The following is a 24,360-nucleotide window of genomic DNA, read 5'->3' as shown; positions in this document are numbered from 1 at the left end:
TGCCATATGTAAATACTTCAGATGCTATGTCTGCACATCAGGCATTCTTACAAAACCGATTCCAAAACTAGGGCACTGTGACATAATTGTTATCCTCCAATTTTATTTGTTTTTACATGCTAAAGCAGCTACGTGATCTGATGAAGAACAGAAATAATTCAACACTTCAGTCATGCCTGATTTTCAGTTTTTATCTTTTTAAAGAGGCATATCCCATAAGTAACTTTAAAGCCATCTGAGTAGGAAGGTGTAGAAGAAAACCCATGATAAAGTTCTACCTACTTTTACTGTTAGAGATTTAATCATTAGATCAGCTGACTGTGGATTATTACCAGACTGTTTCATTTCAAAGAAGAAGTCACAAGGCTGTAATACCTGCATAAAAGAGTAAAAAATACATTGAGAAAAAAAATTTTAAATACCATACATCAAGAATACTGAAAACACATTGCCTGTTCTTCAAAACTAAGAATAATCTGAACACTGTGTGAAATGTGTTCCAGTGTAAAGAAAAGCATTAGAAGTATAACCTCAGTGAAGTACCAAATATCAGCTACAGCAAAATATGTCACACTACAGCAATGCCATTATTTAGTTAAAGTCTGTAGATGCCTTCAAATGCTATATGCATCATCATGTTTGTAACTTTTGAGGAGAACCAGATTTGGCAGTTAATGACAAAGTAACAAAATACCAAATAAATAAATCACTTTTTCAAACACAGTTCCAGCTTGACTTCATAATCAGCCCTTGGATGCTCCCATTTATCAGTATTACTCAAACTCATAGCCCTACGTGATTAATAAAGCAGACAGACGTAGTTAGATTTTGCTAATACCGTACTGACAGCAAAATTTGCTCCCAAGTCAACTACATGAGATGATAAATGACTGAAAAACAGAAATTTCCAGAAATGCTACTTTTGTGATCTTTCCCAACATCTCTATCCATTTCTAAACCAGATGCTGGTGACACAGAAATATCCTGAATCAGTTTTACCAAGCAAGTTTGTTTTAACATTTTTTGTTTGCATTATTATTTTATCCACTGTTGCTCAAATTCATCATTTTATTTTTTGTGGTACAACAGAAATGAAGATACTATATTCTTTGTTAGACTAAGGTACACGTGAGAAATTCAGGAAAATAACCTCATCACATTGCACTACTCTAAAAGCAGGTGTTAGTTTTCTAAGATGTGGTGAAATCTATTTATCAGAAGAAACAGAATCTATCATGTGTCCTCAAAGTTTAGGTGTTATAAAACTTCATGTTAATACAAATCTCCAGAATTTTGTGATCTTCATAAAACATCATGTCAGATGTTTCCTTTCTTGACTAGTCAGGGGAATGTCATTTGAATCTCTAGTTCTCTGATAATTTTACGATTCATCTACAGTAAGCTATTTATAAAATTATCAGAATCACAATCAGAAACTTTCCATTCTGTTTGTGACTCCTTGCCATACACTCACATAGTTATTTAATGGAAAGTTTCAGATTGAAATTCCAAACTGACTACGTAGCATTTAAAATAGAGTATTCCTGAAAACTGCTAGTCACTTGGCTTACACAGGATGTAAGAAATAAATAACATTTTTACTCCTCTCGGGTCTTAAATTTAACCTTGTCATTGAAGGAAATCTCAAAGCTACACGTTTAAGATAAGGTTTTGTCTGATTACGCAAAACAGAACAAAAACATCAATATAACCCAAACACTGAATTTTATTCATGTATACATAATAGAAAACTTCAGAAATAACTTACTTTCTAGTAGCATAAGTTAAACAGTGCCTTTTAAATACAAACTGAATGTTTTTAAACTTACCGTAGTTACATTCCCTTTCCTTTTTTCTGGAAGAAATGGGCATGCTTTCACTTGTATCTCTTTAACAGCAGCTGTCATGCTGTACCTTTCAGGGCTATTTTTAATGAAGACCTCACACTGTGATGTAACTACCAAAGCAGGAGCATCACTTCTTGTTAAATCAGCCACAAACACAATTTCTGGATTTTTAACAATAATGTTCATTTCCATTGTAGATACAGGCTGCAGAGGTGCTTCAAAAAACATAAATCAGTTAGGTCAATTGTTCAAAGCTTAAACAGTTGTTACTTGTATCTCTTTATTTATAACATTTAGAACTGTTATAAAGATTTACTGGCAAGATCTAAGGCTGGCATCAGAAAGCATGTTGATTCCTGCTTTTAATTTGTTCCTAGATTCATTTACATAGATATAAAACCTATAAATCTATAACTACTTTCAGACAGAACAAAAGAATCCATAAATCTTCTTTGTTATAATGTAAAGATCAATGGCATAATTGCTGCTTTTGCCTATGAAACTGGCAAATGCAACAGCTTTACTAAATACGTACATCAGCCAGCTATGATAAGAACTTATAAAAATTCCAGACATCACCTACTCTGTGGAGAAGCAAGATACACATTCTTACGCTGCACAGTAATGCAGAGTTAGTTAAAACTCAGTATATAATTTGTGATGCCAGTATACTTTCAGGCAAGACTTCTTGATTTGTTTAGATTTTGATCATCTACTAAGTAATCACAGCAGTCCTAGATGAGCTGGACTCAACTTAGATATTTATGGTACAGGCAAACAAAAACAACGGGGACTAGCTTTGTAGATTTCATGCAAATTTTCTGAGGCACAGAAGCATAAAAATCCCATTTCCAGATCTGATTCTCTAATGATTATTTCTAATGTCAAATATACTCTTTCTGAAGTTGGACTCTAAATTGGTTACTCAAGTTAGAAATTTTTTCTGTGATAGAGGGAGAAGAGCAAATCAATGGACAAATGAAACGACAATATTCCTAGGTGTCTATTGGGCTGAATTCAACCATTCTTTGAGACTGCTAAGACAACCAAATGAATCTAGGGACTGTATATCTAACTGTCATTTTCATTTTATTTTATCATAGCAACACATTTTTAGTTGTTCCTTTTGTTTGGGAAGACAGAGCTTCATTCATAAGCAAAGGCTGAAGGACGTGAGACAATTTCTTTAATGCAAAGAAGGAAACATTAACGATTAAAAAAACCTGTTCCATGCACATAAACAATGGAAATAACACAAAAAGAGTATACTAATTTTAAGAGTATTACAAATACTAAAAGTAACTGGATATTTAAATATAATTTTTTACACTATTTCTAGCACATACCTTGCTCTTTTAAAGGTAAGGACTGCCTGAGATTTCTCTGTGCAGCAGCACTTTCTGCGTTAGCTTTTAGGAATATATCTGCAACTGTAAGTAGAAATTCCATGCTTGCACAAAGGTATATCTCTTGAACAATCATGTCAAGAACAGTGCCATCTCTCCCCTGCTTATAGCTTATATCCATCATGACTTTCTTTTCAAATCCATGCTTCATTTCCACCATCCTGAAAGACCATTAATGCAGCATTCAGTGAGACAATAAGAAAACAGCCACAAATAACTGAAAGATGCTCTAGATTCTCACTCCAGCTACAAAACTTCATTAAGACTAAATTTAAAAAGTAATACTGAAAACTTTATAGCATAATCAATGCTTTAAAAAATAATCCAGTCAATATCAACATAAATTCTATAAAACTTCAAAAATAACAGGACTCCTATATATTGGCAATTGAAGATGTTTACAATTTTAACAGATCAAAATGAAATCAAACCATCCCAATTGCTTGCCTATATATGAAAGTGTTAGACTTTACTCAAGTTTGTCACTCTTTATTAAGTAAATCTTAGCATTATTTCCCCACTGTTTTATTAAATATGAAAGTAAAAGTTGTTTCCACCCGCACCGAGCTACTTCATATGCAAATTTTGTTTATAGCATATATATTGCATAACATATATATAACATATATATAGCATATATATCCCACAAACAACGTGGGGAACAAATGGCAAAAAGGATATATGTCTTGTTCATGTATACATAGCACATACATACATAAAGGACTACCCCTACCAAAGAAATGCTGATTTAGAACACTAGATGCAGATCACACAGATATTTGCAACTCTTTGGCATACTGCAGTTAAATAGTATTTTATGTTGAAACACAGACCTTGGTGTAGCCTTGTCGATTGCCTGTCTTTTATCATCTAATGTACAGTTTGCCAACTTGACTGAAGCATTCATTGAGCCATCTGATAACATTTTCACAGCAGCTGACATCAACACCAACTTAAACTCTGCAAGCTTTAAAAGATCATCCCTCTGATCCAAATTTGTACCCTGTTTAAAAGAAATGAAAATATTTCATTTCAAAATATAATTTGTATGTTTGCTTACAGGAAATGGAAATTACACACTGCTTTATTTATCTGGTAAGAATTCTAATAACAATTCAAATAAACTCAGAAGTAATTCAAAAGACGAAAAAAAATCAATAATACTGAGAAAGCTCCACATTAACAAACCTTCACTTTTCTACCAGATTGCTAGAGCAAGATTACATTAATGAAAGGGAGGTAGTTTAAGAGAAAGCAGAACTGTCACATACAATTTCAGATAGTTTGACATTAAAAATACAAAAATGCCAAATGTGAGAAATTAAGTTTTGTCCTGTGCAACTACACACTGTATAGCCAAATACAGGAGAAGTCTTCAAACTCCAATATAACACACTATAAACTTACAATAAATGACTAACAAACTTCTAGTCAGACATTTGCTGACAAGTTCTATAAATTTAAACCAAGAGGACACAGGCGTTCATACTAACATACAAATTCTAAATGTCTCTGTCCACAATTTGACTTATATGTTCACACATGAATGTATAACTAGAAGAAAGCCTGCATATCCCTCTGCTTTTTTTGCCCCCAAATTCTTTCTATCAAGATGAGCTTTCAGTAAATTTTAAGTCAGAGAAGCTTCCAGATATGATGTGCTACAATTTGTTATTCTTTCTCCTGACAGGTGATTAAAATAACTTAATTAATAAAACTAATTAAAGTAATAGTTTGTTATTTATATTTTGTTTGCTACTACTGCTGGAAATCACTCTCTCTGCAAATAAACTAAAATACAACTCATTAATTTACAAGACTTTACATATCCTCAAAACTATTTCTTGTTCCCTGTAACCAAATTTATACATACCTGCTTTGAATTTGAATTATATAGCACTAAAGTCAACGAGTCAAATCTGAAATCCAGTTTTAATGTTGTTTTTATTTTCACAGGCGAATGCAATTCCACCACAGCTGATGTCACAACAGTTACACCTTTCAGAAATCAGAAAAACACTTCAATATTTAAGAACTTATTTGCTGACAGCAAATAAGAAAATAAATATACCCTCACAAATGACTAGAAGAGATTACAGCTTCCTTATTCTTTCACATGTAAATCCATTTCAACTAAATCCAATCCAATTAGTGTTGGTAAAGTCACACACATTTGAGAAAATAAATTACCTATTTTATGCTTTCCATATGCAATTTTGACTGTCTGAAGACAAAGATGTAAAACATCCCCTAATGGTATACTCTGTTGCATATATAAATATTCCACAGAACACAATTTCTGAACCCTATTTGCTTTGCTCTTGAGTATATACTGAAGAGTTTATGGTCAGTTATGCCTGCTCAATAGGGACAACTGTGTAATGTCATAATTAGGCTCAACATAAATCATCAGAGTGCCGTGGTGCCCTGGAGGGTAAACAGCACTATGGGATGCATTACACACAACAACAAGAGGTGATTCTCCTGCTAAATTTAGCACTGGTGCAGACTCACTGAGTACTGTGTGTGGGTTTGGGCCCCAGAATATTAAAAGGATGTTAAGTCATTTGAAGGCCTCCAGAGAAGGGCAACAAAGCTGGTAACAAGACTGGAAGGCATGTGAGGCTGAGGGCACTGAGGTTGTTCAAGAAAAGAAAGACAGAAAATGAGGCTGAGAGATGACCTTACTGCATTCTACAAGGAGGATGGGAAGTGGAGATGGAAGTCTAAATCTCTTCTTTCTTATCACCAGTGAGAGGGCACACACAAGGCACAAAACTGTATTAGAGGAGGATCAGAGTGGACTTTACGGAACATTTCTTTAATGTGGGGTGGTCAAACACTGAAACAGGTTTCCTAGCAAGGTGGTAGATGCCCCATGGCTGTCACTGTTCAGGAGGCTTTTGGACTGCATAATATGCTTTAACTTCTGGTTATCCCTGAAGTAGATAGGCAGTTGGAATAGCCAGTCTTTATAGGTCCCCTCCAACTGGACTATTTTTGTTCTGTTCTACAATTATGAAAAGACATACAGTTTAAAAATACTATTGGCAACAGAATCAGGATACACAGAAAAGACTAACAGAACAACTTTCCCAAGCTGGGATGCTACCTAAACCAAATTTTATGTGCTCACTGTATTATTGCCAGAAGAACAAGACAGTCCTTACATAAAAGTACAATATTGTGCAAGATTTACAAAAGCAGCCTCATTGCTCCTGGTGGTTGGGTATGTTTCAAAACAGAGTGCAAAGATAATAAGGGCATTCTGTTAAAAACAACTGAATCTAGCACTTTTTTTATAAAGGTAAATCCAATAGAAAGAATAAGTTGAAAGAAATTTGTAAAAACGCTAAGCAACACTTGATTATAGAAAATATTACCTGCAGAGTGCTCAGAAGTACTGCGAATATCACTACAATGACTGGTTGTATCTTTCAGTTCTTGTGAAGGTGGTGATGCTCCTGAGCTTTCACCTATATTTTCATTTAGTGTCCTCAGTATTGTTGTAATGTCCTCCTGACTGAGAATTAGCTTAAAAAAAAAACAAAAACATTGTTATTAAACTCAGAACATCTATGTCCATTAAGCTTTTGATAACTGAAATCTAAGTTTTTAACAAAATAAATAAACCAAGTTTATATAAATAGTCACTGCTTAGGAGAACGAAGTAAGATATTTCTCTAATCCACATAATTTCTTAACATAAATTCTAGAAGTCAGAAGTTATTCATATATTACTCTGTTTCTTTCCACAATTTCTTTTTTTTTTTTTTGCAAAGCTATGATTTGGAAATTAAATGTTAGAAGGCATTCGTGCAGTTTGACCTACAGCTGCTCAAAACTGCTAAATGTATGTAGTTACAAGGTATTTTACAGTAAGAGTTGCTACTTCTATTTTAAAATTTAGCAAATTGGTTTCTTCCTTTCTGACATGCTTTACATCTTACGATGCTTCATTTAAATGAGCATGTGCCCTAACTGATATTGAGGCTCGCTGTATGTGTGAATTCTGAAGATATCTGTGAGATTAATAAACAGACTAATAAATCCAAGTTTTTCCATCCTTTAACAGATGGAAAACATCCGGAAACAGACATGTAAAACAAGGCTATAAAAGCATGGTCATTTTTATCTTACAATAGCAATAGGACAAAGACTGTCTGCAGCATCACACATTACAGTTCTTAGATCAGAACAAAAAGCTATTCACTTCCTTTTTCCATATAAAATGACAATCAATTCTACTGATGTGTCTTTAGACCAAATAATGCCTAGGGATCATAGGCTTTTATGGACAGAAGAAGATTTTTCATAGATATTTCGGCAGCTGTTTTCAAAACTAACTGCTTACATTCATAGGCTTGAGTCGCCCAGATATTTCAATATCAGGAACTTCATTATACCATGCAGCAGCTAAATTTCGTTCAACAGCTACTTCCAGATTGAGTGGTTGCAGCAGCTGTACTTCAGTTTGAAAAGCATTCTGCTCATAGCATGACCTGTGAAGAGAAACGAAGTACTATCAGCTTGACACTTTATTATCAACTTAAATTTACACATTCCAACAAACACTCATTTTCCTCATCTTATTTAGGAGTACTATAAACCAGTCTTAAAATAGTTGAGTGCACTACTCATATTTCTAGGTAAAGCTTTATTCCACCAATTAAACATCATTCCTTGGCAGGGAGGAGTCTTCAGGCATATGTCCAGGCATGTAGCATACTAACTCCTTGCATGTTATGACCTCCTCACAGCTCTCTACTGAAGAGCAATTCATTCCCCTAAAACTTTGTTTGAAAATCTCCTCTTCCTCTCCTGCTCTTCATCCCTTGTGTTAAGGTTCATTTTCTATTTATTTATTTATTACATCCATCTGGCTTAATTTCTTTCCTGCTAAGCACAGCTTTTAAAGAAATCCAGCAGCATCAAAATAGCTATTTATAAACAGGTTTAACCTATCTCAACGCAGTGAATAATAAGTCTATTATTCAATGTGTAGATTGTTATTTCTCCCAAATCATAATTTTCTGTTTTTACGAAGTCTTTACTATTTACTGCTATATTTCAAGATAATAGTGTATTCAGCAAGAGCCCATCATTAATCATTTTAATAGCAACCTCTTAAAGCTCTTCAACTGAAATGTCCTACAAAAACTACATGAATTTGAGAAATCGTTACACTACATTACCTGTATAATTTCAGTTCACTCAATTTCACCGTCATAGAGTCAACAACAGGTGGGAGATTATATCGAGTCTTTGTTTTAGCAATAAAAAATCGGTTCTTTACAGTAATTAGACCAAGATCAGCCACCAGGACATTTGCAGAAACTGCTGACTGTGGAACTATCACAACAGGTGCTTTAATATTGATATCTAGTGCCAAACGAGAACTACGCTCTGCTAGCTCTTTCACACCCGTAGCCGCTTTCTCTGCTGCTTGAACTGTTGCTTCAGTAAGAGCTTCCTTGGCAGCTTGAAAATTATTTATAAAAGCCTAGAAAAAAATACAGAAATTGGGAGGTTTATCATTGTACTTTTATCATTGTATTTTAAATAAAAATATAAAAACACTGTATTTTAAATAGCAAAGCATGTTAAGATAGATTTTTTCCTACAGTTTTTCTGAATTCCTTCCTAGGATAACTTTGAAATCATCTTTCAAAAATACAATACAGTATGTCTATATAAAAATAAATATTGATATTAATTATTTTGTAAATCAGATGGCAACAGCAATTACCTTACAACTAGACTTGTGTGAATCATGTTTTATTAACTCTTTTGGAGTACAAAGGATAGATTTACTTGGCAGAGTTTGTGGAAGAGGCATTTATTTTCATGGCTTAATACTTACGTTCCAAAACTAAACAACACTGAAGAGTATGTATATCTACAAGTTGCTACATCACTTAAAGAAATAGAAGCCTAACCATTCCAGCAGATATTGTTGCTTAGCCATGCACTCCACAAAAGTAGAGAGAAGACAAGTAGATAACTCAAGGACAGTTCCAGCAAAGGTTTTACAAGATTATGTAAGCATTCTCATACAAATGGACACTATCCCATGTCAGATGCTTTATCATTCTCTAGCTTTGGCAATGTGTTTGTATGTTAAAGAACAGCAAATGGAAAATTTAACTCACCAAAATAGAAGAAAAGAATTTGTTGACAAAAACTACTTGAATACAACCAACAGTTAAGTAAACACGATTGTCAACAACATCCATATTTGTGTATGCAATACCATCGGTAGCATTTACGTAAGATATCATCTTGAAGTTGAAGACTTCATTTCCTGTGATGTAAAGAGGCTGAGGAAGAAAAAAATCTTCAGTGTAAAAACTTATGCTAGAGAACAGAAATTCTAAAATAAAACACAACAACTCACAATTTCAAGATATTTTTAGTTTAAGTATCTTAACAATAAATGGAAAAAAACAACAACACTGAAATAGCTAAAAATATTAATTTAGAATCTCTTCATGAATATTTCTATTTGTTGATCCTACTGAGTAATCAGAAATCATGGCTCCACAAAATCAATTTTGATGTAGCACTTACTGGCTGGAGAAATAAATAAGTTTGCTTATAGAGAACAAAACTATTCTTTATGTTTATTGGGAACATTTAAAACAAAAGTTTCACAAATTTCAATTTTGCATTCATAAACCAGTCAGAATTCAATGATACATGCAAATGTATACCTTGTTATACAATGCCATCTCATCAGAATCCACAATAACAATGTTCTTTAGTTTTGCAGTTATTTCTGTTGCTGTTTTTTTCATGATCACTTGGCTATCCAGACCTAAGAAGAAAAAAAAAAAGCACAAAAACCGTACAGGCTATTCCAGTTATGGAGTTTTATACCTCTGTGATTAAAGTTTTGTTCCTACCTTCAATGTGAATTTCAGCTATTCTGTGCTTTTTCTCTCTAATAAAGATGCGCAAACAGGATAAATCCGCCCAGATATTGAGGTCGATAACATCATCATACTTTGATTTTTTTGATGCTGTAGGAAATTAAACAAAAAAGAAAAAAGCACTTCAAGGAGGAAGAAGAGAGGTAAAAATTTAATATCCATTTTCAAAACCCTATTACGTCTACATTCTTGGGAAAACACACAGCACTCACAGTAGCAAGGACAGGAGGAGAATGGGCTAAGAAAAACTTCTTTGTTGCTGTTCCTTAGAAGTCTTTTCAGATTTTAGTAATGCCTACCAACAACTTTACCATGAGGAAGGGCAAACACTAGAATGGACTTCCTAGAGAGGTTATTGATGCCCCATGCCTGTTCAAGAGACATTTGGACAATGCCCTCAGTAATATGCGTTAACTTTAGTTCAGTTCTGGAGTGACCATGCAGTTGAACTACAGGATCACTCTATAGAAATATCTCTATACGGAAAACGATTTACTCTTGCCTGCAATAGTTTTATAAAACTACATGCAAGTCAGTATTTGCTTGCATAATATCTTCTGTTCACAGCTCAGTAAGTCACAGAACAGAACTTTTTAAGTTCACAGAACACCTTGTGTCCGCAAATACACCTTGTCTTGGCATAACTGAAATTAAAAACCATCATGAATTAAAACAATCTCACACAGAAATAAAAAGTATAGTTAAATGGAAGATTTTTTTTTTTTAACAAAACCATTTTCCCACCTTTTATAGCTTTATATTTTGTTCAATATAGCCCTACAAAACACCTTCAAGGAATTAGCTGAGAAACTAAACGTCTTAACAAGTTGGTGAAACAATCACTAAACCACCAGCTGACAGATAGTGTATGACTTTATTACTGCTTTTCCTCACATTCCACTCCAACTGAACTCTCATCTCTCCTAAGAGAAGTACTCTTTCTTTGCCTGCATCCCTCAAAAAAATAAAGATTACAAAGCTTATTTTCCGTCTGTTAATATATTTTTTTTATTTTTTGCCAGAGATCGTAATTACCTCTCCTTCCATAATGCTTAAACAATTAACAAAACTAATTTCATTTAACAGCATATGGGAAATAATTATGCAAACTCCATGAAATGGTATGTACCCAAAAGATTGCGTTTTCTTTTTCCAATATGGGTACCATCTCAATCTCATCAACTGATATAAATGAACTATATTAAGAGCAACTCATAGCAAAATTTTAAATCTCCAGGTAAGCTTAAATACTTTTATGATGGGGAAAAAAGATGCTGTGAAAAGTCATGAAGTAAAAATACTGGGGAAGCACAAAGTTGCCTAGAACATACTCAGTACACTTATGAGCAAAAGTTTTCATATTCGTGCTGTATTTTTCTAACTCATCAAGTTCTTTATTTCCTTACCTTTTGCAAGAACCTTTTATGTATAAGCATTGCAATGCAAAAATACTTTTCAGATAAATGTGCCAGAAAATCATTGGAATTATAATAATTATCAGTTAGCTGTTCAATACAGATTCTCACAACTAAGGGAACTTGAAGACAACCAAGAAATATGCTTCGTACTTCTTCCTTCTCAGGAAACGCAAACTGCTAAAGCATCTATTTTCATTCATTAATTAATTTATTTTTTCCATCCACTATACTCATCCAGTCAAGGAATAGCAGTACACTCTTGCTACTCTCTAACACACTGATAGCTTCTTATCACCATCAAAATTAGAAGAAGCTGTGGATAGGTAAGTATACCTTAAAACAAAATTTCTCATGTCAAAAGTTACTGACAAGCTTTAAAAAAAATAGAAAATACATCTGTTTTCTTCTTTGCTTAAATAAGGGAAAGGATCAAAATGACCCAAGGAAGACCAAAGAAACATACTTAATTTTTTAAGAACGTCCTTTTTATCCTCTGTTTTTTCATGGACTGGCTCTTCTGCAACTTTAGTTTCTTGCTTGGGTAGAAGACTGTTCAGATAGTTCACAGCATTCAAGAGAGTCTCAGTATGCAAATGAACATCAAGAGATGAAAAGTTTACCTGAAAGAATAAATTATGTTTACCCAATGTACTCCTGACCCCAAAAGAGGAGCCATAGATTTTAAAAAGGATATCATACCTTTATTTTCTGTAGAACATTCTGATAGGCAGTCTTCAATTCTGGTCCATTAATATCAGCCTATTCCACCAAACATACAAATAAACAGATGAAATAAGCAGGACAGCTTTCAAATTTCAATTTACAGCTTATGATATATAAGGTAATCTGTTTAGGGACTAGAATGACTTATGCATACAACACTCTATATATTAAGAAATGAACAAGTAAGCAAAAAACATTTCTCAGAAATACTGTAGTTTGCGATTTACTTATGATGCAAAAGTGAAGTCTTTTGTTTTCCCACCTTTATATACTCCAGAGTGAGAAGATCATCTTCTACATTATCCAAAGTAGTAACTAAGTAAACCGGTTTGTCATTATCATCTTAAAAAAGAGAAATACATACATTAGTTTTTTCCTAAAGAAAAGAGATTTGGTAAGTTATCTAGAAATCTTTTAATCACTCAAATTTACCAAATTATTAATGGAATTATTATTTTCATTTCTTTGCCCTTTATTTTTGTAAGTGAATCTTCCTCAGCTGACAAAACCATGTCCTCCAGGCTTTCTAAAGACACATTCACAGTGTTATTTATGAATCATTTTTTTGATCAGTACATAAACTCTTACCCATATACTCTGGACACAGTAGACAAATTTCATGCAGGAAAGCACTTGCAGTCATGTCAAATGTTCTTAATTTAAGTTCAGTTCCTAACCCTACAACATCAAGCTGCAGCACTGGAGTCTCAGTATTGTCAGTAAGACGGCATAGTTTTATCAAGACCTATGAAAAAATATAAACAAAAGGTTAGAGAATTATCCACTTCTTATCATATATTTACATTCATTTTACTGATTAAGGCATATTGATCTTTAAACTTTACACAACAAATGATCTGGAAGAGATAGAGTTCAGTAAGAAGAACTGCTAGAATACAGTTTGCTGCTATTTTTAGTAAATCTTCAAATGTCCATACATGTAACATAAAGACATGCAGTCTTCCTTTCCATATAACATTCTCTGCAAGTAAGAAAAATTGAAACCAAACCTGGCAGTTTTAAACAATAAAGCCAGTGAATGGAGAGATAGGCAATTCTTAACAGATTCTTGTTGGTATTACTTTCCTACAAATTATGAAATGCTAGAAATGTTTCTAGTAGAGAAGAATGTGAAATACAGCACCTTAAACAAAATCTTATTGTCATGAAAAATATACTAATCTTGATTTTTTTTTTTTATATTTATAAATGCAGTGCGTAAGACAACATGCTAGTTATGCTGAAGCCTTTCTGTAAACCTTACACTAAAACAGAATTTGTAAAATTAACTGATTTTTTTATGGTTTTCCTGTACAGCAGTAATAATATTGCATAGCCCAGATGGTCTAAAGAAGCAATGTTTGTGGTAAGACCATATCTCTTTATTAGACCAACTGAAATAGTCAGTTGTTTTGCATGTCAAGTGTCTTGCATTTAGGTGAAATACTCTTTTTTTCAAGTCTGGAACTGTGAGAATAATACAAAAAAAAACCACATCATAGTGAATTTGTTATGTTTGAGTATGAGTTAAACAGAAACTGAGAAAAATCAGGGGGTAAAAATAGGGTGGTTGTATGAGATAAAACTTTAATGAGGCTTTCCCAGTGACCACAGCAGCATCTGGAGAAAAAAGATGTCAAAAGATGTCAAAGTACCTTCAGTAAACTGCATAGAGGACAATACTGCTTCCCCCCACACCTTCCACTGATGGTTGAAATTCAATGATAAAATTAATTGGAAATTAAAGCAGATGAGACAGTACAGACAAAGATGAAGAAAACAAAAGTCTGAGAGTTCCAGAATAGAAACAAGGAATCAATACTGCTTCAAATAGGAATTCATGAACGCAGCAGCAGGGGAGGAGCTATAGTTCAAATGTGCTTTGGAGAAAATTATAACTTTACCTCAGCTACTTCAAACCTCAGTTGGAGTTCTGTCATATTTTTCAAAGATTCTTGTTTATTTAGTTTTTTTCGCCTTGTGCTGCTAGCTCGTTTGAGGGAACCAGACGGGGCTTCAAAAAATGGCACATCATCCACGGGACTGCTTAGAGCATCATAAAATTCTTCTTCTGATTCTAAAAATTAATTGACAACAAAGTTATGTAAGCATTTTAGATAACAACTATGACCTAGGATTTTTATGTTTGCATCTATAATTATTGAGACGTTTAAGTACGGGAAGACCACCTGCTTGTCACTTAGCAACCAGCTAAGTCTGTTTCTATAATTGCCTCAGTTCCTGCCTCCACAAGTTTTTCTAACATGTACAGCTCCCAATATGTAATCATCATAAATCACCAACAAGTTCTCATCAACTAACTTCTTTGCCTGCATTCTCCCAGAACTGGATATGTAAAAGAGCACAGTGTCTCACAGTGTCTTCGGTGTGTACTAAAAGCTTAATATGCCTTCTCCTGAAATGAGCACTGGTTTCATGCAGTTGGAGAGAAATAAGAACTACTAAACCTTTAATCCACTTGACGTCACTAGAGAAGTATAACAATGACAAATTACAGGAATGGACTCATAAGGCTTTTTCCTTTCACCTAGAAACCATAATTAATGAAATTGAAGACACCCATGGAACAAGTATCTTTCTTTTGACTGAATTGAACGGAGGACATGGGGCGATATCTTCTACACTTTAAACTGGAGTCTGGGAGAAGGCAGAAAACTATGAGTCATTGAAAATGATCACACAGATGCATGCATAGTATAATATAAAAACCAAACCTGATTCGCTCAAACTGGTTATTACTTTATCAAATTAACTGTTGTAGTATTCACTCTCATCACATTCTAACTTTAAGAAGTGAGGCACTTTACTTTTGGGCATTTAAAAGAACTCGTACAAGAAATATATGAAGACGTTTCATATATGTACACACACTGTACAGAGACTGAAGATAAAGTAATTACATCACAGCAGAAACAGTTTGCTTTGTTGATAATTTTACTAGTGTTTGCAAACTGCAAAGGCCTCTCCAAAACGAATGCCTCCTATTCTACTTCATTAGAATGTGACGTCAGAGGTTGCTGCTGGTGGTACATCAGTAGAACTTTCCTGCCAGTATCCTGCTACATTTTATTGCCATGCAACAGACAGCAGCAGAAGGGCAGCCTGACAAAATGGCATCTGACATAGAAGCGCGTAAAACTTAAAAACTTAATTTGAACTGTTCATTAAATCAGACTTTAAAATAGACCATATTACCTGACTCTGCAAATGAAGGAAGATCCAAAACAGGAAGCTGCGATAAATGCGGTGCGGAGAGCACAGGCGACATTGCAGCCTGAAGTGGGAGACACCATAACATTTTTTGCTTGAATTCCTTACGTATGCTATACACGCACATATGTTACTGTGCAGAAACTTTACAACTTAAAGAAATCGTTCTTACTTTACAATGTAGTCTTACTTACAGTGCAATGGAACATGTTATTAATGATTAAAAGGATGGGAAAGAGTAAGAACCAAATAAGATCCAACCATAGTTACATATTCAAATAGCTGCAGAAAGAATATATCAGAAAACAAAGAAGAGATTCAAACATCAACAATCTCACAGATAAGATAAACAAAAACAACACCATATGATAAGTCAGGAAAGATGAAACCTAGTACCTCACAAGATTAGAGAATGAAACTAATGAGAATAGTGAAAGACTAGCTGCTCTTCATAAAAAAATCACACAATACTAGTGGTAGTAAAAAGAAAAAAAGCTAGAGAAAACGGGACACCAGACAGAACTTGTTTCCAAGTTCCTTCATATACCTGGAGAAACAAATTCTATCGACATGAAATTGTTAGATACAGTTGTCTACAACGTAGAGAAGTAACTGAAAATATGCAAAATATCACTGTTTTGCCATTACATGGACAAAAGGAAACAAGAACCTTCTCTCTACTTCTGAAAAAAAATATGTATTTATGTTAGAGAAGGTAATCAAGCAGTTTGCTCAAGATTTCACATAAAGCCTCAGAGAGCAGTATCACTAGTTTGAGTTCATAAAAACCACCCCTCTGCATGTTCCACATGCTTAGCATACATGGACCTTGCACTGTCTACTAAAATAAGGAAGACATGTCCATTGTCTGCACACTCACTCTTGATTACATTGGGCTCTGGATAGCACAGATGACAGTAGTACTGATACATAAGACTAGTCATATTTATTTTGTAGCTCTCAGTATCTTACAGAAACAGAAGTGTTATGCCAAATAAATTCTAATCTTTGAATGAACATGGTTTCCAATCGATTAGCAAGACTCCATTTTTCATCTTACCCTTCCCATTTTAACCTGTCTTCAACCTACATAATTTGACCTTACGCAGGGTATTGAGTGATACGTGCACTGAGTCTGGCAACTGTGTCTCATATGGAAGACGCTGACTTTGTAAAGAGAGAAGAGTTTGTAAGGCTTAACTTCACAATATCAAAATAATAGAAAAAGTCTTTCACACCAAAGCAGAAAAACTTCAAAAGTGCAAAAACCTACAAAGATCTGTTCAGAAGTGCTATCTGTTTTTGCACTGCACTAACAATTCCTCCACTATTTCAAAATGTAATGGGCAAGTTTGACACCCAGCCTGCTGAAAAAGGATTTGCCATCTTTTTCATTTCAAAATGTTGTGATAGCAACAAAGTTAAGAAGTCTTTCAGGTAAGGGGATGAAGGCATGAAATTACGTCTGCCACCACCTAAGCATCAGTGCCATTCAAATTAACTGAAGTTAATACCAGCAATTAGAGTCTGCTAAGCCCTATAGCAAATGCAAGCTTAAGCAGGCAAGTTTAGTCGCACGTTTTAATATGCTGCACCCAATGAGCCACATTCACTTTGGCTTTCTTAATCTGATTCTGTATGTAACAAAAAATGTATGAGGACTATAAAGCACAGTTACTTAACATAAGGTTTAATATAAGCTTTTATATAAGGTTTTTAATATGATACGATAATTAAATTCTGTAATTAAGTTCAAGTATACACAGTGTTATGAAATGCAGAACAGTCATAACTTATGACTTTTTGTTTTTATTTCTGTTAAACTAAAATCACATCCCTTATCCTTGATTTTTTTTTTTTTTTTTCCAGTGATTAGTTGCACAAAACAGCAGAAATTAGCATAGTTTTGACAGTGGATACCAAAAGCACATGAAGAGTAAAACAGCAGGTCAGAACTAGCTAGAATATTCATGTTACCACTTAAAAGATTGCAGGAACTACAAACCTCACTCTGCATAGATTTTCAGTAGGTATGCATGGCTGGTCATGTGCATATACTACTACTGAATGTTTCTCTGGCTTGTATTAGTATAACAACACCAGAAGTCATAGCAGTGGCCATTAGGAAAAAAAGAAGAATAATTTGTATAACAAATAAAGATGGAAAGATAATTTTGAAATAACCTCCAAAAAAATATCCCTCGAAGTAAACCATTATTCCTTTAGAATCAAGTATACAAAAGATTAAATAGCAGATAACTAGCAGTATTTAAAATCACACAATCATAGATAGCCCAGTTTTGTCTTTGATACTGAGATTTGTGTATGGTAGGACTGCCTTAAAAATATATAAAGCATAGCCAGATCATGCAGATTAGAGTGATGATAAAAAATTAGCAATTGAGTTCATTTTCTAATATTTTTAAAACAGGTGGTATCAGAAGTTAAAAATATACTCTTGGCAGTCTTTTGACTCAAAAAACAAAGACAGAAAAAAAAAAACCAACCCATAAGGCACTGATTTCAAACATTTTCACTAAAGGAAAGGAGTGAGGAATTAGGGACAGAATTCACTCCACATTTCTAAGCCTTACAAAAAACAAGACAGAACTGACCCTAACTCAAGAGTGTTAACTGAATAAAGAAAAGTTGTGAGGAGCTGTGAAGACAGCTGAACTGAAGCAGTGAGAGATGAGACTTTCATTAAGCAAGCACTGTTCGGCCAACATTACCCACGGTTACATGTTATTTTTATTTTTAAAATTAAACTGCTGCTCAGTTCATATAATATGTAAACTTCTAAAAATTACAAAGTTTTAGCTATTTATTTCTCTAAACAAAGCAGCTGAACACAAAGTCTGTAATACTAAAATACATCTGCAAGTTTGAAGGCAAAATTGAACTAATAGTCAACTAAAGTAAGCAATATATTCAAGACTAATCAGAATTACAAAGTAATTCTCAGAGTAGCAAAATTACTAATTTATTGTACATTTTTTTAAAACAAATCAGCAACTGGACAGCTATCCATTAACTACTGTCTAAAGATCACAAACAGAAACTAGATAAGAAAATTTTCTATGACTTCATAGAATTAGTTATGACTTTCAAGAGGTGCAAAATAAATACTTGATCTCCACTTCATTCTGCTCATTTTATAACTGTAGGAATTTATTTTTCCAATTAATGTCAATGAAATAATTTTTAAAAGCCTTACCTCAGTTATTTTTGGAGGAGAGCTGGTAGCAGGAGTACTTTCTGCTTTAGGAATGCTATCAACTAGTTCCAAAATACTTTTCAGCTTTTGGTCTGATATTTGGACAGAAAGTAAAGGCAGCTGTCCAGACAGCTTGAACCTGTTAGACAATTAATCATTGATAACTGAAAAGCATTTCATTGAAACTTCATATTCATTTTCTTTGAAATATATTGCATGACGTCCTTAGGCAGCCTATCCCAATGCATTACCACTCTGAGAAGAAACTTTTCCTAATATCTAATCCGTACCTCCCATGGCACAACTCGAGGCCATTACCTCTCATCCTGTCACTAGCGGTTGGTGGTATAGTAGTAGAGGTTGAACCTTCCTGCCAATATCCTGAGACATTTTGCTGCCATATGACAGAGGGCAGCAGAGGGCAGCCTGACAAAACGGCATCTGACATGGAAGTGTGTATGAAACAAAGGTGTGCGTTTGAATTCCTCCATGTGGAAAAAATGGCACCCACTGGCATTCATAAACACTTGCTGAACATTAATGGAGACCAAAGAGTGGATGTAGGCACAGAGAAAGTTGGATGGCATGCCAACATTTTCTGAGCAGCGAATGCTGTCATAGAAGCTGTGAAACAGTGGGTCACTTCCATTGATGAAGATACTTATGAGGGCAGTATGCAAGCCCTTGTTCATAGATGGTGAAAATGCATAGTCAAGTTGAAAAATGGATTTATGTAGCTGAGAATCTTCTCTACCTAGTAGCATTATTGTGCTCTTAGTATCTGTTGTAGTTCCCACGGAAAGAAATAGGAAGCTTTATTTTAGAGCAACCAACACAGTACTGATATGTTTCAATAGTGAGAATTAAAAAAAAATCAACAAAAAATAAAACACATTTCACAATCATTTGAAACTACAAATAACTAAATGTAAAAGCTTATCATACAATCATAATAGGATATACTTGTACCAAAGGTAATCTGAGTTCTGTTATTTTTTTAAATGAAGGTTTTCTAGAGCTTCAGGAAAGAAGCAGTATCAGCAAAGCTCTTAAAGAAGAGAAAATTTCCACAACTCGGTAAAAAGCTGCTGTCCTAGTCATTCCAGGACTGGTAGGTGACCTTAGACTATTGTAACATAATCCACAGAATCCATCTGGAAACTGAATTAAGTGCAAAATGAGAAGTAAAAAAAAAAAAAAAAAGACATTATGAACTCCTGGTATCAATATGCTAGACTGACTTTTTGTTCATGTTGGTGGTTAAGAAAGCAGTTATGGTCAATAGCTCGCTATGGTATATGCTTATAGCAGCCAAACAGTTGCACACAAAATAGTCACTCAAAGAAACACTAGCTGATCTGCAAAATACACTACTTCAACAGCAGAAGCAAAATTTTCAGATTTCTAGACATGGGAAGAAACCACACACTGTCATGTAAATGATCATCTGAGAAAACAGAGTACAGAAATAATAGTCATTAGGGAAAAAAATTCTGGACTCATCTTTAACAGAGATAAGCAGCTAAAAAAAAAAATCTGCTAGTCATGACAGTTAGACAGGATGTAATACAAGATTACTCTAAGAGCAGATGCTTTTTAATCTACTTTATAACCCAATTACAAATTTACATTAAAACAAGTCTGTTACACGACCATAGAAATGACAACTCGTGCTTGCTTTCTATCCTTTTTATTTCCCTTACTGCACCTTCTCCATCAAGCAGAGAAAAGGTGGAGAGGGAGAGTAAGTTATTTTATCATTTCAAGCATCAAATTTCAGAAACTAGCCTCTCAGTTTTCCAGGAGGTGGCACCATAGTACCATAAAAATCAATGTTCTGTGTTCACAATACACAGTACTTCCAAGGTACATTATTTTTAATTTTTTTTCTTCAGTAAGCAAATCCCAAATTCTTCAGATTCCTTTTATTTCATTGTTTGCCTCTTCACTTTGCTTAAAAAAAATTACAACAGCCTATGACTACTTCTATACCATTTAGTGCCTAAAACTGAATTTCCAACAAACATAAGAGTGAAGTGAGCATGAGCTAGTTTGATGTAGCAGAAGGTAGTGATTCTTATTAACAACTGAAAAATAACAGATCACCTTGAAATTCACTACTGTGTTAGTTCATAAGTACGTCAAAAATGATTTTTAGCATTAGTGAAGATACTTCTTCCAAAAGAAAAATTTAATCATTGCCCCTTTGACTGGTCTTAGACATCAAGTTTATAACCTGCATCTTCTAAGCATAACTTAAGGAACTAATTTGTCTTCGGGTTTTTTTTTGTTTATTTGTTTGGTTGTTTTTTTTTTTTTGCTAAATAAGCCTTGTGCACAGTCAATACATTAAGAAAAAATTTCTTGAGAAGTGATCTCCATCAGATAAACAAACTTAACAAATAATCTAAATGAAAGTAAAGGAATATGACAACATTTTACTTTACAAAATATTTTGTTATGTTTATAAGAGAGGCACTGTAAGTTAAGATTTTTGCCCCTGATGAGGGGTGTATTTCCAGTGAGAATTGAAACTTGGCTATCAGGAAGACAGACTGAATTAGAACAAGTATTAGTCTATTTAATATAATATTTATTGTATAATTATATAACACTCTACTTCATCTGTATTTGGCAACTTTGTAGATCTATTCTCTACTTTTCTCAGTAAAGGTATCTTACCTCTTAGACTCACATGTAAAACAGCATGAGACTTACAAATATAAACTTGATTTTCTATTATTCCCTCCTAAAAAATTTAAATTACTGTAAAATTTGAAAATAGGAAAAAGACTTACTTGGGCATTCTTGCATCAGTGACAACCATAGCCCTACCAAATTCCACTTTTACATCCAAAGGCTGCAAGATATGTTGAGATGAGTATTTCAGCTTGCGAGCTTCTTGCCAATTCTCATCTAGAAGAGCAGAGAAATCCTATGATTTAAACATTCAAATATATTTCTCCTTGCTACAAGTTTTACAGATTTAAAGGATCTAATATTAAAATACATTGTTAAACATTCATGTTATATAGTCTCTTTACATCTCTTCAAGTATATTACAAAGGATGAGGACTTCAGACACACAAGAGTACTTAATACTTTCCACTATTCACATCAAAACACCTATCCAAACGATGCAGACTTCTAAGGGCCTAATTCTTAACATTCATTGTACTCAAAGCTCAGGCTTTAGATTCCTCTCTGGATCCAGAGGGCTAAGAATTAAATGCTGTAAACTTCTCTGGTTCTGACTCATTCTACATTGTTAGTTCCCAAACTACTAATAGAAGTCTCCCGCAGTAAAGGACTCCAGTCCTTTTCTTTATCCTCACACAATGATCAAACCTACAACTACCCATGGTTTCCTCTGTTAATTTAGAGGGAAGCAAGGAAAAGGCACTGAAGAAAAATACCATGAATTAATTAATTACGCTGTTGTAATAAGAGCAAAAGTACATATTTATTATGCACCAAAACAAACAAGACACCTTGGAGTATTTAAAAATAGGGTGGTTAGTATAAGTTCATTAATTTTGTGAAAGCTATGTTGAAATTTAAGACGTAGAAGTCCTAACATTTTCTCATAACATGAGTTTAAGTTTGAAATTTAAAAGAAGCACATCTCAAAGATTTTTCATTGCTTTAGTTTAAAATACAGAAAGGCTCATCAACTACTATAAAGGAAGATTTACCTTTATGAATACTTACCATGTTTGCTGTAGAGTAGTTGTATACTGGTGAGTTGGATATCAAAACTCTCATAAGCTCTTGACATAATATCTTCAATAGTGCTTTGTCCCACCTTAAGTCCTGATATATCAGAACGACTTTTGCTTTTCATCTTAAAAACAGCCACAGAAAGAAGAAATCATAATCAAAATAATCAAACCTCTAGTTCTAGAAGTACTTGATCCTACCGCAATAAAAGGTTAAATTTAAAAGTTCTTATTATATGAGCACAGAGTATTAAAAATATCACAGGAACTAAAAGAAAGTATTAACATCATTTCCTCATCAAGGAAAGAAAGAAAATTAACCTCTATGAAGTTCCATATCATATTTTATATGGAAGGAATTTCATTTCCTTTAATAATTAAATTGTACCCCAGACCATTAGGTGTCAAGCACTTTATAATCAGTAGAATAACTGTTCACTTTTCTGTACGTAAAATATTATTAATTATCAAAGAAGAACAATCTTTTTTAAAAATCTATTCAGTTTAATTATGGCTCTATCCTGTTAAATATGAGTCAAATTCAAGGTAAAACAGAAAAGGGGCATTAAGGTACCAGATGTTCAGTGTCTTAACTTCAATATCAGAAAATATCCCTTTGACACAGTTTTAGGATGGCTACACTTCTCTGGTATCTTACATTTCTACGTGCCCTTTCTGACACTACCTACAATGACATGTGGCTGTCATCATCCTTAAAATGCTGAATAACTTCTGCATTGATATCTCTTTGTGAGATCTGCATAGTGCTCAAGGTAAGGTTTGTAAGAGTGAAATCCATTTAAGCAGTGTCTAAAAAACCTTTTTTGTTTTCAGTGCTACTGAACTATGACTACTTTTACTGTAAAGTTGTAGATTAAATATTCAGAATTATCACATCAATGTTGCCCCAGAAATCTTACTTAAGCCTAGGTACATCTGTGCACTGAGGTACAGTTATAAGCTATTTTGCCCGACAGGACTTGTCTTCATAACTGAGGAAAGCAAACTACCTGCCTTGTATTAAGTATACCCATCCATAAAACATTCTACACCCTACTTAAGCATTTATTACTCCAAGTGAATATAGGATTACTAACCCTAATACAGTACCTTGTTTTAGACAGTTTTCATTGTGTTCTCTGCCTTCCTTCCTTTTTAGAAAAAATTTAGACATGTTTACTGCAGTCTCATTTTGAAACAACCTTCCACATATCAGTCTGAGAATAACTTCCTATGGGTGGAGTGAAGAAAGGTGGGCTGTTCTATTTAACTCCACACACAATTCAGTCTAAGAGGGTGTCTCAAGCACCCAATTCATATAAATATCAATTAGTGAATGCCAGAAAGTGTCTATTAATGACCAGCATCCAGAAGAGCTTCCATATCACTTGGTAAAATCACCAGTTACTGAAATATGTTATCTGGTTGCAAACATGAGCTATTTTTAATATCTAAAAAGCACTTCTTTTCCACTAACTCCAATTTCTAAAACACCTTAAGTAGTCTAACAGAAATCACCATGTTCACAAAGATATCTTGTTACAAAGAAAAACAAGTTCATTTCACTTTAGGAAGATTTTAAGCTCTGGAACAAAATCTTAAAAAAAAAACAAAAAGACGTAATCTAAATAAATATTAAGTAGCAGAATCATACTTTTCCAGACTAGAAAGAAAAACAAATAAAGTTACCTATACTACATGCAAAAGACTTTTGTCCTGGAAGAACGCTAATCAACCAATGAGTAAGAAGACTGAGAATAATATTCAGAAGCAGTGTCTTCCATGATTTTAAAGTATCATTTTAAATACCTTCTCCTGTATATTTCTCTTGCATAAAGCATCTCAAATATATTTCATCTCCAATCAA

General features: G+C 33.8%; 1 protein-coding gene across 4 annotated transcripts in view; it reads right to left on the bottom strand.

Annotated features, from left to right (window-relative positions):
* The window catches only part of VPS13A (vacuolar protein sorting 13 homolog A), a 103,572-nt gene that overhangs the window by 52,360 nt on the left and 26,852 nt on the right, over positions 1-24,360 (bottom strand). For all 4 annotated transcript variants that reach the window (XM_015280270.4, XM_015280271.4, XM_015280272.4 and 1 more), the window contains exons 21-40: positions 22,486-22,618; positions 21,573-21,690; positions 18,775-18,913; positions 15,543-15,621; positions 14,231-14,403; positions 12,915-13,071; positions 12,589-12,668; positions 12,303-12,362; positions 12,067-12,223; positions 10,159-10,275; positions 9,967-10,070; positions 9,406-9,573; positions 8,449-8,756; positions 7,608-7,755; positions 6,637-6,787; positions 5,127-5,251; positions 4,087-4,256; positions 3,194-3,414; positions 1,830-2,062; positions 283-375 (exon numbers count right to left, since the gene is read on the bottom strand). In XM_015280270.4, the coding sequence (XP_015135756.2) occupies positions 283-375; positions 1,830-2,062; positions 3,194-3,414; positions 4,087-4,256; positions 5,127-5,251; positions 6,637-6,787; positions 7,608-7,755; positions 8,449-8,756; positions 9,406-9,573; positions 9,967-10,070; positions 10,159-10,275; positions 12,067-12,223; positions 12,303-12,362; positions 12,589-12,668; positions 12,915-13,071; positions 14,231-14,403; positions 15,543-15,621; positions 18,775-18,913; positions 21,573-21,690; positions 22,486-22,618 (2,934 nt within the window). The remainder of the gene's footprint in view (positions 1-282; positions 376-1,829; positions 2,063-3,193; positions 3,415-4,086; positions 4,257-5,126; positions 5,252-6,636; positions 6,788-7,607; positions 7,756-8,448; positions 8,757-9,405; positions 9,574-9,966; positions 10,071-10,158; positions 10,276-12,066; positions 12,224-12,302; positions 12,363-12,588; positions 12,669-12,914; positions 13,072-14,230; positions 14,404-15,542; positions 15,622-18,774; positions 18,914-21,572; positions 21,691-22,485; positions 22,619-24,360) is intronic.

The sequence above is a fragment of the Gallus gallus genome, chromosome Z (genome assembly GCF_016699485.2).
Source record: "Gallus gallus isolate bGalGal1 chromosome Z, bGalGal1.mat.broiler.GRCg7b, whole genome shotgun sequence".
NCBI classification, from domain to species: Eukaryota; Metazoa; Chordata; class Aves; order Galliformes; family Phasianidae; genus Gallus; species Gallus gallus.
This window is presented reverse-complemented; position numbering and strand designations above follow the sequence as displayed.